General features: G+C 39.4%; 1 protein-coding gene across 1 annotated transcript; it reads right to left on the bottom strand.

The window, feature by feature from the left end:
• Positions 1–840: 840 nt before the first annotated feature.
• Positions 841–16,048, bottom strand: LOC139463789 (uncharacterized). The gene is made up of 4 exons (XM_071245097.1): positions 15,961–16,048; positions 10,238–12,310; positions 9,632–9,760; positions 841–8,884 (listed from the first exon to the last, which is right to left on the bottom strand). Exons 2-4 carry the CDS (start codon positions 11,451–11,453, stop codon positions 3,687–3,689), a joined length of 6,543 nt encoding a protein of 2,180 aa, XP_071101198.1. The 5' UTR covers positions 11,454–12,310; positions 15,961–16,048; the 3' UTR covers positions 841–3,686.
• Between the last annotated feature and the right edge of the window lie 2,132 nt (positions 16,049–18,180).

Genomic DNA, 18,180 nt, shown 5'->3' with positions numbered 1-18,180 from the left:
AATCTTAGTGAAAATCACTAAAACACTTTCAACATGTGAATACGCTTGCACATACATCTGAGATAACATATACCAAATCAACACATGATAAGAGCATAAGATTAAAATGCTAGAGAATAAAATTTACAGACAACAAATACCCTAGCGATAGCCTAACAAACACAAAGTTCAAGAACAGAAGCCGAGCGGCCGACCGCTGGACAGAGACGAGTAGGGAGGCGCTAAGATCACTGGACCCCAGCTGGGTTACGACACGGGGACACACATATGTTTAAAAAAAGAAACGAACAGCATTGTCACATCGTTACTATATAACTGAGTGAGTGAGTGAGCTGGATTTAACGCCGCTTTGAACAGTTTTACAGTGATATCATGGCGTGTCAGCTTCACGTGGAAGGAAAGCCCAAAATGATGCAGGTCTCAGACGTTTACCACTTTGTTGAAACCATCGAGCATGCCTTGGGTATGCTGACAAACCTCGAAACAAAATTGGAGCGAACCAGGATTCGAACCCACGATCACAAGTTTTTGGCGTGCAAGAGGAACGCAACTCTGCGCAGCTAATTGCGAAACCCTACTCGACTGGGTCACCACTATATACCTGAATACCTGAAGTTTAGACTGAAAACTGATCAGTACCCAACGCCAGAATTTACATTTACACTAAATCCAGGGCTAGTATGAATGAATAGTTATTTCTGCAAGATCCATAAATATACTTAGATATTGAGTCAGACCCGTGAAGATCTGGGGTAGAATAGGTCTTAAGCAACCCATGCTTGCCGTAAAAGGCGACCATGCTTTTCGTAATTTTTTTAAGCGTCTAACGGGATCGGGTGGTCAGGTTCGCTGACTTGGTTGATGCATGTCATCGATCCCAATTGCGTGGATCGATGTTCATGATGTAAATCACTGGATTGTCTGGTCCAGACTCGATTATTTATAGACTCCCGTCATATAGCTGGAATATTGCTGAGCGCGGCGTAAAACAACAAACCAAACCAAACCAAACCAAAAGATATTGAGCCCTACATCTTACTGGGCCATGGGTCGCTGCGGACACTCACCAACCCAGTCAAAGCCCAAGGTCACTTGTCATGTCTCTTGGTTGGCATCGCGGAAGCGGCCCCTTGACGAGTGAAAGAAACCTGGCAAATGATTATTGGCAATCTGGCCTGTTTATACGTTCCTAAACATTTTCCGCCAGTTAAAGCGTCTGTTTAGTTCCGATTTTATTGATGACACACACTAAATGCTTACAAACCACGTATAACAGATGTCTGAAAATGGTTGATGATTTCAACACTAAGCACTAACAACTGCAATACTTTGTAAATTGTTGGATTTTCTTATCATCAAATACCACTCCAACACGTTTGGAATACCAGTAATCAGTTTGGATGTACATGTATCGAATAGGTTTTATAACGTATAACATGTCCCGTTTGTTTGTAAAGTTGGAACTATTTTCTTATTTGAATGTATGTAGTAGCGGTTAGGGGGTGGATGTTGGTGGGGCACACACAACACGACGCTACTCGTCAGTTCACATGACAACCATCTTTATTCAGAGAGTAGATAATAATCATAGTAAACCCTGAAAATATAAAGCAAACATCATATGTATTTTTGTAGAAGAACATAATATTATTGCCTTCATGGAGATTAAACACAATTACATGACTTCATCTTATCAGCTAGCACATTAGCACTAGCATGAATAAATCCTTAAATATAAATAGCAGGTTGTAAACTATTTCTGAATAACTATATAAAATTGCCATTTGTAAATACCTTGTGAATACATTAAATTCACACAAAACATTAATTTAGAAGAATAACCATATACTAGTTATTAGTTTGAACCATATATATAATTATGCTCCCTACTTAACACTGTGTGGCAATGAGCTTATCTCAGTGGTTCGCAGTCACGTTCAAGGTTGTTTACGGTCACATCATTCTATAACAAGTTGAAATACAACCTTGACAATACTAATAATGGCCATATTTAATAAGATATAAAAACAACCGATCTCCCATACATACGTTCTTATTTCATACCACGTTCAGACAGTTATAGGTTTAAGGACATGTTTAAATAATAATTTAGTTTAGTAAAGTGTATACTAGTAATGCAGTATTCAAGAAGATAACATACTGTAAAGATGCAATATGATACATTTTAGATTGAAATTAAATAAATTCTACATACGACCAACTGTAATGATAGTTGAAATACCTACTTTACTTTAACTACCAGCTAGGTTTAATTATACACTGATGCATTAATCTAACACCTCTTAAGTAATACAATATGTACAAGACCATATATACAGTATATGAAATACTAAGCCCACATAAACTAACCTGGATAATGAAATCCTCAATACACAAACATCGAGTGCCCTGAATGCACAATGTTCCACATTCACAATCAGCAAGGGGCTGATATGAAGGAAAACGATCCAATATAAATCCAAGTGACCTCCTTGAATAAATGTGTACAACTGCCAACAGGATATGCCGGCCAGAAACCTTTAAAACTACATACACAATAGATAGTAAGCTGACCAGAGAAACTAAAGCAGACGGACAAAAGAAACTTGTGCAGTGTGCATACGCATGGGTCAGAACCTGGCCGGACCCAGTAAGGTGGCTATTGTTAAATGCAGGGTGCAGGGATAGGCTTATTGTATTGAGGGCTTGTATAACTCTAAAGGTTTGTTTGTAGGGGACTGTATGTAAAGTTTAAAGCTAAAATGAAACATCTAAAATATCTAACTTATATGTACAAATACTTAAAACATGACTTGGCCACATGTACACAATGATGGATATGACTTGGTTCCGACAGGTTTCAGAACATTTAGGTAAAACTGTTCAAACAGCGACACAGGCTTCTATGCAACCTCTTCTAACGTCTTTGCATACAAACTGTCAAAAATCATACATTTCATCAAAGAATTTTCAGAGGATATAAAATTGATTTGGCTCCCAAATTAGTGCCTAATTTCGGCCGTTTGAGCAAAAGAATTTGTTGTCAAGCCCAGAATGTTTCACAGAAACACAACACACTTTAGGGGTAAAAGGGCCAGCTTGGTCACCTTTTAAATAATCCGTCACGAGAAAGAGTCCTCTCTTTGGCGGGCTGGGACTGTCTTGTACCTCCCCTGCAGTCAAAGTGATGAATGTTTAGGCATTGTCCGAGACGAAATATCTGTCCACAGGTTTGATCAGCTAAAACGTATGCAATATTTTCCGAATATGTTCCGTGTACAAGGCTAAAACGTGTCCAATGCTAAAACTTTGCACGAACCATCCAAATGATGTTGCGAGGGTCTATCAATGTTGTTACCAGCAAATCCTTCAAAAGTCAAGTTTGATTTCACAGATACATGCTAAAAGACATCTTTGATGTAGGCTGTACAGAGACCATTCATTGAGTGTTTGGAAATATTTCGATTAGTGGTTTCAAAGGCAAGATTTTGGAAGACACGTACCCTGAAAAAGTTCAAAATGATCTGCAAAAGGACTGTACTCAAGCTGCAAAAGTACATGACCTATGACTTCGGCCATAAATGAATTACTTTTTTCACTGTTTATCTGTCATTTTTATGTGAAGCTTTGAAACCTTTCATGGTTTGTGGAGGATGCCTCTCCAAGGCTGGAACAGTGTAAGGCTGTCATTCCTGCACCTTTACTTCCTCCCATATGCCCAACAGATGGCATATCTGTTTAAACTCTTCGTTCATTAGGATTTCGCCTTTCCCTAAACCGTGTAGAATATCAAGTGGAGTCACACCACAGCGGACAATTGCATGAGGATTGGCACTTCTCTCCACCAAACACAAAGCTGCAGAAAAAGGTATTAGATCAACCTTTCCATTATTTTCTAATGCTAGCTGGAGGGGCGTCCTCCCTTGACTGTCCAGAGCATCAATGTTTCCCTCGTTATCAAGTAGGATGTCAACATACAAAGCATTGTTGGCTTCAGCAGCCAGATGGAGTGGGGTCTGACCTTGTTGATCTATGGCGTTCACATGACAGCCGTTGTGTATCAATAACCTTGGAATACTCAGCATCTGAGAAACGAGATCACCTGCACTCAAGTTGAACCTATTAACATGACTTGCAATGACGGAAATCAATTCATCTTTGCATATTATGTGTAATAGGTTCTGCCTGTCATGCTTTGTACAGAAACCGACAGATGCACCATTGCTGAGTAACAGACGGATAATATTTATTGAAAACTTGTCATTCGAAAATATGTTCTGTACTGTAATGTGTAAAGGAGTGAGTCCTTTTCTGTTAATGCACTCAACGTCTGCCCCTTTTTTCAACAAATATTCAGCATTTTCATATTTTCCTGATTGCACTGCAGCATGGAGGGGTGTATTGCCATCCTTGTCACACAGGTTGACATTCCATCCCCGCTCTAATAAGAAACCAATAACATCAACATTGCTGTATTGGGCAGCAACAAGAACCAAATCACATCTAGGTTTCAGTCTACACACCAAACCATGCAGATCCTGAACTTGAATCTCACGACTATCCACCATGTCTTTAGGTTTACCATGTGCACACTGATTATCCTCTTTTTCAGACAGCCCTTTCATTTTCTGTTGTTTCTTGCACCTCGAAGATGTAGCCCTACCACCAGTGGTTTTAGGTCCGAAATGTGTTGACTGACCTGTGATTGGTGTAGGCTCTTCTTTGACTTGAGTTGTTTGACCCCCGACCTGTGAAGATTGACCTCTGCCTTTTGTAGTCTGGTCAAAACGCTTCCCCAATGGAGGTCTACCTCTGTCAAACTGACCTCTGACTGCAGTAGGTCTTGTTCTACTTGGCAATGCATTTCTACCACGTTTAGAAACCAGGCCACTTTGGATTGTAGATACAGTCCTAGAGTGGCATGCCTTTTCACTTCTGTGTGTGGCTGTCTTCATAGCTTCGGCGAGTAGCATGACCACCTCTAGATCACCAGCAGCCACAGCGTGGTGTATGGGGAGACATCCAAATATGTCCTGTGTGAACAGTTTGTTTCTATCTAGATCAATAAACAGTTGTACAAGGTCTTTTGAAGAACAGCATGCTGACACATGAAGAAATGGAAGGAAATCCTCACAGTTACTTTGAGAGGATTTAACCATGGAATCATAAAGCCTTTTAAGCACATTATGATCGTTCATCTTGCATAATAAGCCAACATGTACTGGGGTGATGTTTAGCTTAGCACTGGTAGTACAAAGAGATACACCTTGGTCAAGGAGGTAATTTATAACATCTGTGTTCTCATTTGACATACACGCCACATGGAGACAAGACACTCCTAAATAGTTCTTCTGATCTAGATTTGCTTTTGCGGATACTAACTGTTTTAGGATGTTAATATCCCATACTGCGTAGTGAACTGCTGTGTTTCCATTTATATCAGGTTCATTAACAGGGGAAGAGCGTTCAATGAGTGATGATATGATTCTGGAGATGATGTTCACATCACTACACTTTTCAGTTTCTTGGTCTTTCAACCCAAAGTGAAAGAAAGTACCATAAAACTGAAAAAGATTAATCAATATGTCAACATCAATAATTGATTCTAATAGGGCAATGTATTGCTCACAGTGTATGACACATTTTGAGATTATCTTTGCTGCTTTTAGTAATGCTGTTTCTTTCCTTTTGTTGACAGCGGAAACATCTGCCCCTGATGAAAGGAGAATATCCACCCCTTTTGCATTTCTTTTTTGAACTGCAATATGAAGTGGTGTGTTTCCATTTTGATCACGAATATTGACATCACATTTCTTCTTGACAAGATAGTTCATCTTCACAGGTGAATCAGCAACTTTATGTATTGCCGTTGATCCCCTTGGGCCCTGCACGTCAAGATCAAGACCGGCTGTGTTGCTGTGCAACAATTCCATTCCCTTTGTCCATTTATCATCTGCCATGTCAGCCTCACACAGCACATGCATCATGTTAGGCATTACTGACCTGGGCATTGATTCGGTCACATATCTAAGAATATGAACAATTTGTTCTGAAGTAAACCTACAGAATACCTGCTTGATATCAACATGTTCCCAGTTTACTGTATGGTCGGAGCATTTCTCTTGGAGCAAATACAGAATGATGTTGTATCTTATTTGATTTTGAAAAGCAACATGCAATACAGATTTTCCATTTTTAGTTTCAGATCCGAGCAGGGAAGGATAGGTTTCAACAAGCAACTTCACATTTTCCAATGGCGTATCTGGTCTAAGTAACAAATGGAGTGGTGTAAGTCCTGCATTGTTCAGCTTGGGAACATCACCTGGCTTTGCCAACAGTTGTTGAAATGTCTTTGTATTGGAAATAGAAGCTGCAGCAACATGGATTGGAGAGTTGCCATCCTTATCTTCGCAACATACATCGGCTCCATTCTGTAGTAAACGTTTCACAGAATCTGACTGAGATTCAATTTCATCCTCATTTTGAATCTGTTTTGCCAGTAGATAATGTAAAGGTGTCTTTCTGCTGGAATCCTTAGCATTTACATCTGCTCTGCTGTCTAACAAAACTTCAATGTTTTTGTATATACATTCCTTGGCTGCACAGTGTAGAGGAATCCTTCCATGATTGTCTAGTTGTGAAAGATTAGCTTTATGTTTCATAAGCTCCTGAATCATGCTGCTTCCATGAGGTTGTTGGCTTGCAATGTGCATAGGTGTGAATCCATCACTATCCTGGAAGTTTAACATGTCAACATCTGTAGGTCCTTTCTCTATCAATAATTGTACCATCTGCCATCCTTTGTCATTCCTGGATGCCATATGTAAAGGTGAGAGCCGAATAGGCCGTTTTGTTGTTTGAATGTTGGTCACTGTTATTGTGAAGCCTATGCTTAACAGGCGTTCAATAAATGATATATCCCTGTTTTTACATGCCAAATGAAAAGCAGTCGCGCCAATCTTGTCGATTCTGGACATATCCACTTGCATTGATAACAAGAATTGGCACAGATCAGCAGACCCTTTCAAACAAGCATGGTGCAGTACTGATCTTTGCATTTTATCCACCTGATCTTTGTTTTCCCTCGTAAGCAGATACTCAACAATATCTTTGCTTCCACCACCTACTGCTGTCATCAAAAGTTCATGTTTGTTTTCAGCATCCCCTATATATGTAGGGCCTGTAAGTAACTGAAACATCCCAAATTCGCCTGATGAGCAAGCTGACAGAAGCAACTTCCTTTTCCTCATGGGTGTTTTAAAATGCCTCCAGTTCACATGTGTTGAGACATGCCTTAGTGTTTGCAATCTTTTTTTCCCCACCAAAATGTCAACAAGCGTTTCCATGGTTTCATATTCAGGTGGCATTTTCTTCTGCAAACGCCTCATTATGTATGGATTGTCAACAGAACTTTCAGCAGCCACAAGAGCACAGTTACTACAGGGAGTAATGTCTCTTGACACAACCTCATCAAATAGCTCTAGGTCTCCTGAACAACAAGAACCCTCCAAAATGTCATGCAAAAGTAACTTCTGTTTCTCTCCATCTGTGCTACCCAAGAGACCGACCAACTGTAGCAAAAGAGGTTGACACTTGCTGGCTGCTGTTAGGCAGTACAATGTTCGATCATTTATCAAATGTTTCACCGACTCATCACTGAGGAGGAGTTTCTGCAAAGACTCCATCCATGTTATATTTTCAAATAACTCATCAACAAAATCCTTTCTTTTAAACGCACTGTGCTCAAGAAGCTTGAAATTATTGACCTGGATGTCTTGTATGATCCTATTGATGAAGGTCTTGTGGTGCTCCCTGAAAATCTGTATTTGGTTTCCACTGTTTTCCAGACTGTCGTCGAAAACAGATGTGTAGTCAACCAGAAACATTGAAGGTGCAAATTCTAGTAGCTTCTCTACACTTTCATCTCCAAATACACGACAAACTGCATCATACAGTGACTGGTGAGAAAATACATAGAGTCCTTCTTGTTTGTTGAACACGAGGTACTTCTTTCGTTCCAACTTGATCACAACTGATTTAATATCTATTTTTGGGGTGTTTTTTGGTATACCACAGGCCTCCATGACTGTAAGAAGAGCTGGAGGGTTGTCTGTGCAATAAGGATCTAGATATCTAGATGATATACCACCGTTGTTGAATAATATCAGCACAAGAACCATATATGCAATTCTATCAGTTTCTTTCAGTTTGGTTATTTGGGATCTTAAGATTTCAAAGGGATGCAAAAAGAACTTATGGCCAGCCCGTTGAGCATCTTGATTTGTAACAAAGTACTGACAACATTGAGGGAAGCCAATTATCAGGCCTCCCTTAACAGCACCACTCCTTTCCTGGATTTCCATGCAGACTTTATATCTGTCCAAATACTCTGTGAGCATGGCTTCCTTTTCATATGCCCTCAAGCTGTTCTCGTTCGAAGTGGTATCAATGACATTACTCAACAGTGGGATGTCATCAATAAAACTTAGGCATTCATCTCTGACAAAGTTTGGAGAAGTAGAAATAAAATACATATGTCCTGCTTTAACGTAGGCAACCAATGAGCGGAAATATTTTTTCCAGTTCTCTAAAAGAGCAAAAGAAAAACTAGAACAGCCAAGTATGTCATCTACAAAGACAATGGAATTAGCTGGAGGTATATGTTTCATGTCTTCAGGTTCATAGACAATATATGGTTGATAAGTGGATTTATCTTTCCTGAACTCTGTAAGTATGTGATAAACCGTTGACGTCTTTCCATCTCCTGATCGTCCTACGAGGAAAAGAGAGCCTTTAGTCATCAGTACATCCTTTGCTTCTCTGGCGGTTTTTGTCTTGTAGAAAAGTTTTTCTTCCCAGTCTTGAAGAATCATGTTTGTCTGATCTGTAGTAAATATAGACGAGTAAAGAGATACGTAGCACATTACTATATCAGAATATAATTTAACAGAATATTTTATTTACGTACATCTACTACACATGGAATTATTTAATCGTTTTACAACAATAGTGAAAAACAATCACATGATTATTCTCTCTGTTGTTCGTTAATATTTAATCCCCCATTTTCGTTTTAAGTAATTGTTTCGATAAATTACATGATTTGTCATGGAACTTCTAATGAATTATGTATTATATACTTATGGAACATAATGAGGAATTATATGAGGATCGAAAAGTTTATATAGTCAAGCACGCCTCACCATGTAAATCATAGCTATGTAACAATAGTCAAGACAACACAATATATAACGAAAAAGCACACATGGCTTGCAATAGCCACAATTAGGTTCCTCTAGATCTTAAATAATGTAACCATAAGTTGGTTATGGTAGACTTAAAAAGTCAGAACATAAACAATGGACTAGGTTCCTCGCTGATCTGGTCGACGGAGTGACATCGTACCCTGACAGCGTGGGACTCAACTCATTCTAATCCCATACTTTAAAGATGTGAGCTGTCTAGCAGTCGCAGTCCTTGTTCCGTCGCAGTGACAAATCGAGGTTCCTTCTCTGGTTTACAGATGGCCGGAGTCGTTTCGACACATGATCATGAGCATTGATTCCCCATTCAATTCATGCGATCCTAATTATGTTTCCACATTAATATTTACAAAGTCCTTAATACTTACGAATGATCCTCTTCAAATCAGGTGACACGTCTGTGTCTCGGGCATGTGTTGACTTGTCCCCTAATTCATTGGTATTTTCTTTGTTGCGTGTGCCCGTTGCTTCCCTACTGCACTGACGCATAATATTCCCTGCAAAGTTAAAGTTAAAAGGAGGAAATGGGTAATTATATCATTACTGAACTATAACCCTTCCTACCTCGATAAAAATCCTTAATAATGGTATCTGCGACAGATGAATTTCATTCATATTTCATATTCTAAAATTTAGGTTGAATTAATGTAGGTTTCTGACGCAGTCAGCATATATTTCATCTATATCATGTCGTCCGGTAAATATTCAAGAGTCACAAAACAGTGGTTGATAGCCTCAACATCAAGCCATGCATTATGGCATGATGACATATAATAGGCCACTAATTTAAATGGTAAATGTTGAAATAGGAGTAGCTTCGCCAGTTGCCAGTATGCGTCTAATTGTTGTGGTTCTTTTCAAAGAGTATTTAAAACTTCGGAAGACACTGCAATCGTCTTTTGACAGATTTCTTATAACTCACACATTTACATATAATGATATATCATTAAAATCAATATTTAATCAATGCTTACTGTTCATCGTGCTCTGTCTTGTTGAATAAGCCCTGACCTGGTGTTCCTCAGTTTCTGCATGATGATTAAATAGTTCTTGAATCTTTCTTCGGCACCGATCCAAAGGCAGAAACCAATCATATGCTTGAACATGTGCCAGTCCAACGGGTATATCATATTTACGTTTCTTCGTAGGCTTGGTATGTAGTGGTATAACAAAATGTCGGCATTTAGATGTCAGAAGCGTGCCCCCCAGGACTTCACTTTTGACATAACGAGTGCGATTATCCGATTCTGTGTTCCTAGTGAGTATAAGAATCATATACCTGCACTTCTCTCTCATGATCGTTGGTCTGTCAATAGTGGATCCTCCAAACTGAGGATGGGTACGTAAACACACTCTTGCTTTCCGATTACCCACCATAATAGTATGATTCATCGCACTTTCTATTTCCATTGCCAGATCTTCATCTTCTTCTGCAAATTCCAAGACGGCATCATATTGATATTCTTCGGACGTACGTTGGACTGTAATTTCTGGTCCAGGTAAGTTATTCGGATTAGCATGACCATGTACACGATCTCCTTCGTGAAGCGCAGTGTGTTCATTGATGGAAGGCTGATGGCTTTGGTCTACTGAAGACTGACTGCATGGGTCCACAGAAGGCTGGTGGCTATTGTCTACTGATGGCCCCTGGCTAGGATCTTCTTGAGACGGACTGCCTCGATCCATAGAAGGCTGATGGCTTTGATCTACTGATGGCTGCTGACCATGGTTTTCTTGGGACTGACTGTATGGATCTATAGAAGGCTGATGGCTTTGGTATACTGATGGAGCCTGACCAGGATCTTCTTGAGACCGACTGTATGGATCTATAGAAGACTGATGGCTTTGGTATACTGATGGAGCCTGACCAGGATCTTCTTGAGACCGACTGTATGGATCTATAGAAGGCTGATGGCTTTGGTATACTGATGAGTGTTGACCAGGATCCTCTTGAGACCGTCTGTGTGGATCTATAGAAGGCTGATCGCTTTGGTCTACTGATGGGCCCTGACCAGGATCTTCTTGAGACGGACTGCCTGGATCCATAGAAGGCTGATGGCTTTGATCTACAGAAGGCTGCTGACCATGGTCTTCTTGGGACCAACTTTGTGTATCTATAGAAGGTTGTTGGTTTTGTACTACTGGTGGGCCCTGACCAGGATCTTCTTGAGGCGGACTGCCTGGATCCATAGAAGGCTGATGGCTTTGATCTACTGAAGGCTGCTGACCATGGTCTTCATGGGACCGACTTTATGTATCTTTAGAAGGTTGTTGGTTTTGTACTACTGATGGGCCCTGGCCAGGATCTTCTTGAGGCGGACTGCCTGGATCCATAGAAGGCTGATGGCTTTGATCTGCTGAAAGCTGCTGGCCATGGTCTTCATGGGACCGACTTTGTGTATCTATAGAAGGTTGTTGGTTTTGTACTACTGATGGGCCCAGACCAGGATCTTCTTGAGACCGACTGTGTGATCTTTAGGAGGCTGTTCGCTTTGGTCTACTAATGAGTGTTGACGAGGATCTTCTTGACACTGACTGCCTGGTTCCATAGAAGGCTGATGGCTTTGGTCTTCTGCTACGTGTTGAACATGGACTTCTTGTGACGTTTTGTTTACAAAGAGCTGGGTTCAGCAATTACATTTTAGGGTTTCCATATTGATAGACTGGAAACGTCTTTGTATATTGGCGTGAATATAACTTAATTGTAGTGGCTACGACGTATTACAGAATGGTGATTATCTGCAAATGGTTCCATAGAAAGCCGATCTCTTGGTCTGTTGGCAGTGGCTGACAATGGCCTCGTTGTGAATCTCTACTTCTGGGACATTTAGTTAGTGTGGCACATTGAATGAAAATAACGGCAAAATTCTGCAGTAAGGTGCGTATCAATGCTTGCATGTCACTGTCACTGAACCAACTGAAGATTAAGAGTCTGAAAAGAAGTCACTTCTTAGAAGTCAGAGTCAATATATTAATCGATCTTTATCTTCCTGGAATGGGCCTCAGCGTGTATCTAAAGCTTCCACCTACTTTTTCAACATTTCCACCTGAAATATAGAAGAAAGCATTTATGAAACGTACTACCAATCAGCATTATCAGGGATTAATAATGAGTCAAATCGCCAATGTAAAAGAAAATCTTCTTTTCTCAGTTTACCCCTATTGCATACTAGTAAAAAAAAGAAACGCATAGACCATATGTTCTCTTCTTATTTATCTAAGAGGAAACCTGAGTATCTGCTTGCTGTTACCTGGAGTCATTTCCGAGTTTGAATCCATTGCCCTTGTTTATCAATCGCTAACACGCAACCACGTCTGTTTTTTATGAATAAAGGGCGTGAGGGAAAAATAAGGAAAGAATTTCATGCGGTTTGTTTTGCACGTGCATCATGTGCACCATTACCTATAAAAGACCCCATGTGTTGCTGGCTGCTTTGGTGACAGATTTAAGACGTGAATTATCACGAGAAGTTATGCCTAGTCTTATAGCGGTGCAGCGAAATAATGCAATTGGGCATTTAGAGGCTGGCGAGTCGCAATCGGCGGTTGCTCGGCGCTTAAATGTATCCCAGAGCACACTAGGGAGGATTTGGCACAATTTTCTGCAACGTGGAACATCAAGTGATCGGACTTGTCCAGGAAGACAAGTGTCATCACACCCGCACATGACAGGTTCATCCGTCTTCGACATTTACGGAACAGGTTTGCTACAGCCACCTCTACCACATCTGCAGTACCTCGGCTCTGGAGAATCTCGGAACAAACCGTCAAACCATCTGCGAGTCGGTGGTATACGTCCAAAGAGACCAGCGCGTGGACCCATCCTTACACGACAACAGCGCCAACTACGCAGACAGTGTTGTTAAAACCATCTCAAATGGCCATTACAGAGATGGAGAACCGTCGTTTTCAGTGGTGAGCCACGATTTCGGCTAAGACATCCTGACGGAAGATCACGCGTTTACCGACGCCGTCATGAACGACATGCCCCGAAATAGGTGCAGGAAGTGGACAGATTTGGTGGTGGGAGTGTTATGGTATGGGCGGGCATCTCGCACAGTGGGAGAATGGATCTCATCCAGGTGCAAGGCAATCTCACAGAGCGACGTTACTGTGATGAAACCATCAGACCTCTCGTCAATCCATTCATGAACCGTCAAAAAATCATTTACCAGCGTGACAGTGCTCGACATCATACAACAAGATTAACCACAGGTTTCCTGGCCAAGAACAACATCCAGGTTCTTCCTTGGCAATCAACATCCCCAGATCTCAATCAAATTGAACATTTATGGGACGAACTTGGACGAACTGGGTCGACGTGTGCGACGACGCCATCCCCAGCCGCAGACCTTACCAGCTTAGTGTTTGGCTTTTTTCGTTTGGCTTTGTGTTTGGCTTTGCGGGATGAGTATCAAAACATTCCAAGACCTGTAAGCCGGAATCTGATTCAGTCTATGGGAAGATGATGTCAGACAGTCATTAACGCTAATGGTGGTCATAACCGTTACTGACAGCCTTGACCTTGACCTGTCCTCATGCGTCATTTGTAATCTCAGCAGTGTGTAACAGTGCTTTGTTCCTAATTGCCGTGTAACTCTTGTGTTTGCATGTATAAATACATGATAACAATCGCCTATGAGTTTCTTTTTTTTTAGTAGTATGTATGCACTTAAATACAGATCTTAATAGAATAGAGCCAAAACGCTCTGGATCTTCCCTTACATATTCAGGAAACTTATATAAAATCACAAAAACGTGTGTTCTCACTGCATGCACACTAAATTACAAAGGCATTACACATGAATAATTAGCTGAGTAAGGGGACAACGTAAGGTCAACGTTTGTGATATGTGCTATTAGGAATATACCAACATATACTGCACATCACAGTTTCATGAAGGTGCATATATACTGCTCAAAAGAAGTTAAGATCACCTGATTCTTTCATATTACATGCCATGATAGATTAACATTACCAATATGAAAGAATCGGGTGATCCTTAACTTCTTTTGAGTAGTATATTTATAAAGACATGGTTAGGCCGTGTTTACATATTACACTCTGGTTGAAACGGTGACCATATTAATAGTCGTATCTGAATTTTGAAAGCACAATTTAGAGACACCATTGTTGCAATTGAGGTAACAAATAATCAACTTGATAATATATAATTTAGAGGTTTCAGATGAGCTGTCAAATACATGGGTAAGGCTACAATAGCTACATTGGCTATTTTAGTGACGCTTCTTACAGTAAACGTCAATAAAGGACGATAACTCTAAATAGGAATAATTTATCTTCGAACATTAACATTCGACAATCTTATCTGAACGTACAGTACAAGTTTATACAATGCGTGAATGCTAACGTTGGTCTCTGAACATCAGCACCAAAGACACGTGGCCATGTAATGACATAGTAGCAACATGGGGGGTGCACAATTAAGGTCTATTTATTGTCTTTGGTGGTAATTTATACAGAAATAAAGATTTTTTTCGAAAAAAAAGGGATGTGTGTGCGTACCCCCGATTGACTCCTTGTTATTCTGCTAAAATTCTATTTGCTAAAAAGGATTCATTAGTGATTTGCACAGCGTGGTTTGCAGTAAATTGGTAAATAAAGGTAAAATAAAGATATAGATGCAATATGGAACCCGTCATATTATAAACAGACTTATAATCATATGTAATAAGTAAATAAGGAAAAAGCAGCTGTTTTAGAGACTTATTTCTAAATTAAATTACTTTAATCAATAGGTTAAAAAATACATTTCGAAATGAAAAACATAAAGATACAAATTGCATACGCTTCATGAAATATGCAAATTTATACTAAAGTTAAATCAAACTCAATTAATAAATACACTTATGGATCTTAACATCTTAGTGTATTGATTAAATAAAATTTAAAATGAATGAATTATATGTAAATACATAATTTACTACATCCGATAAAATCGAAAAAAATGTAAACGTTTAGTAGTAGTAAGTAAACAAATAAATCAATTCTAATTGAATAAATGAATTGCATTTTGATTTTCCAATGAATTCATTACATGTCATTAGTAATATTAGACCACATAACAACATTGAAACGAAATAAAATTATGTGTATTATATTTGTTTACATTCGTTTTGTTCAGTAGACTTTAGACTGGTAGTGCTTTTTGAGACGGTCTCCTTTCTTATGTAACACCGTTGACAGCAATACACGCGGAAGTAGGTGCGTGGCGTCCATATTGGGCCTGGGTTTGGACTGCAGGACCCAGTCTAGCGTGTTTATACAATTATAACTACTGTAAAATCTAGCCATTCTTAGTAAACTGACGTCAAGTCGATCAGCAAACCTAATGATTACGAGAGTCCTTTGATTCTATAAACTTGTTTTAGGATTTACACTTTTATCTTTAAACTTTAAACGCAATGGAATTCACACGTAAAACATGTCATTTCGCCATATGTTTAATGAGTCTTTATGTGACATGATAACTTATGATCTGACAATGATCATTCGGTTGTTGAGTAATATACATCGAGTTATTCCTATATAAGAGGAGTGATCTGACCCGAATGACATCACTTTTACAATGTACATATGGTAGGTAGGACTCCTGTGGCCTACATTTGGCTACACGGACCATAACAGATGCATTCCCACTCTGGATATTCTTCTTATGTAAAGTGTATGGTGTACCTGCAGTGTCCAGTATATCCAGTAACTTGTGAACTCCGGACAACTACACCCGACTCCTGCTTCTTGGTAGTAATAAAGTTGCCTTCTTTCGCTACCGGTGTATATGTAAATAAACCCACAGGATAAGAATATCCTTGATATAATAACAATGCATGTCCTTTATATAAGTGGATATTCTTAGTGGTTAGTATCCGGGAAGAGCGGCGTCTAACTAACGACGTGTCACTGTAGCTACAAAAGTACAGAAAACACCATTATAAATTAACTATTATGTTATTGTTATGTACTGTTTATCACATGCCCCGGTTACTAATGTATCGTCATATGAAATTAGATCTAAATTTAAAGATTATATTTAAATTCCTCCAAAGGGAAATAACGTGCATGTATGTTTTTGCGAATTAACACTTAAAATGCGCTACTCGGGTACAATATACATTGTTGGCTAAACAAATACATATTTTCATCAGTCAGTCATTATGAGACATGTCTTGACTCATCTGATGATTAAAATAAAGGCCTTAAAACTGTTTTCTCAAACGTGGAGAGGATTTAATAGTATTGTTAATCAGCACGCACCTGTTTACACGTATTCATACGTAAACACCCATACTGATAATATGTGTATGCGTCATGTCAAGAATAATTGTTACAACATTAAATATTTTAAAGATGCTTCACTAAATTGAAGCCAGTAAGGAAAAGGTAACTCTTGTATCCAAATACACAGTTCTATCAATATCGAATACAGATAGAGCACGCACGCACGCACCCACGCACGCAATGCCTTAGTTTTATTAAACCAGAAATGTACTCGAGTAAATTGTCAAGCGAATATCAGGCATGAACAGGTGACCAGTACATACACAAGCAACATATGTACACGTTTCAACTTGGATCCGAGAAGGTTTGTTATGGAGACGTATAAGTGCCACATTCTCAAATGATATGTCAATAAATATGTGATACTGTTCACATCTACATAGAAGATACTTCCTTGTACGTATATGATATCATGATCTACGTCGAAGAAAGTATAATCTACTATCTAATTATCAACTTTGGTAACAATAATTTCTCGTGTCATCGACAACAGTTTCGGGTAAGTTTTATGTAACCTCATTCGTGACCAACTCGTGTTATTCCGGGATTAGCCGAATAGCGACTCGTGCCCCTCTCGTGCCACACACGTGCGTAATCATAAATCACAGTGACAGCAGATCGAGTAAGTACTACTATCCACAACCATCAGCCATCATCTGATAGTAATTGAAGCGCTCGGTAAATGCCCCATCACAGGCGGAACGACATGGAAGTGAGTGATTTGTTTGTTTGTGTGTTTGTTGTTTAACGCCGCACTCAGCAATATTCCAGCTAAATGACGGCGGTCTGTAAATAATGGAGTCTGGACAAGACAATCCAGTGATTGACATCATGAGCATCGATCCACGCAATTGGGATACGATGACATACATCAACCAAGTCAGCGAGTCTGACCACCAGATCCCGTTAGTCGCCTCTTACGACAACCATGTGTTGCCGTAGACCAATTCTAACCCGGATTTTCGCGGGGTATTTTAACGTCGTAGACATACAATAACCAAACGAAGGGAAAAGAAGTCGCCGTCTAGCACTGTCGTATGTTCATCCCTTGATTACGTATCTGTGTACCACACATTTCTATAACTTGGTCAGCCATTGTTTCTATAAAAGCGAAAGGTCGATGGTTGGTTTGTCGTTGTTTATAATGTTTTTCAAATTAAATTTAATAAACGTGCCATTTCGAGTCTATATTTGAAGAATTACGTCCCTTCCACTATCGAAAGCTGATTATTAATTATTCAATATGTTTATATACTGGGAGAGAAGAATACGAAATACTTAATATTTTCTATTTATCTATTTTTGTGAAATGAATAAATTTACAAAAATACGCCTCATGATAACCCAGCTTCCGTCAAAATCCTGTTGACGGCGACGCAACAGGTCAACATACAGGTACGTGTTTAAGAGGTAGCTTCCACACGCTAATTAATAGTCAGACGTGTACTAATCATTATAAACAATTGACCTCCGTGTTATGTTAACAAGACAAAAAAAAATGAAACAAAGTGGCGACTGTTAGTATAGATAAAATATTGTCTGTATACAATTTATATTGTGACTTAAACGTTGACAGTCCAGTCTAGATCAAGATATGGATGTTCATGAAACGTTGCT

This window comes from Haliotis cracherodii, unplaced genomic scaffold, assembly GCF_022045235.1.
Source record: "Haliotis cracherodii isolate W230 unplaced genomic scaffold, xgHalCrac1.p SCAF_16, whole genome shotgun sequence".
Classification (NCBI taxonomy): domain Eukaryota; kingdom Metazoa; phylum Mollusca; class Gastropoda; order Lepetellida; family Haliotidae; genus Haliotis; species Haliotis cracherodii.
This window is presented reverse-complemented; position numbering and strand designations above follow the sequence as displayed.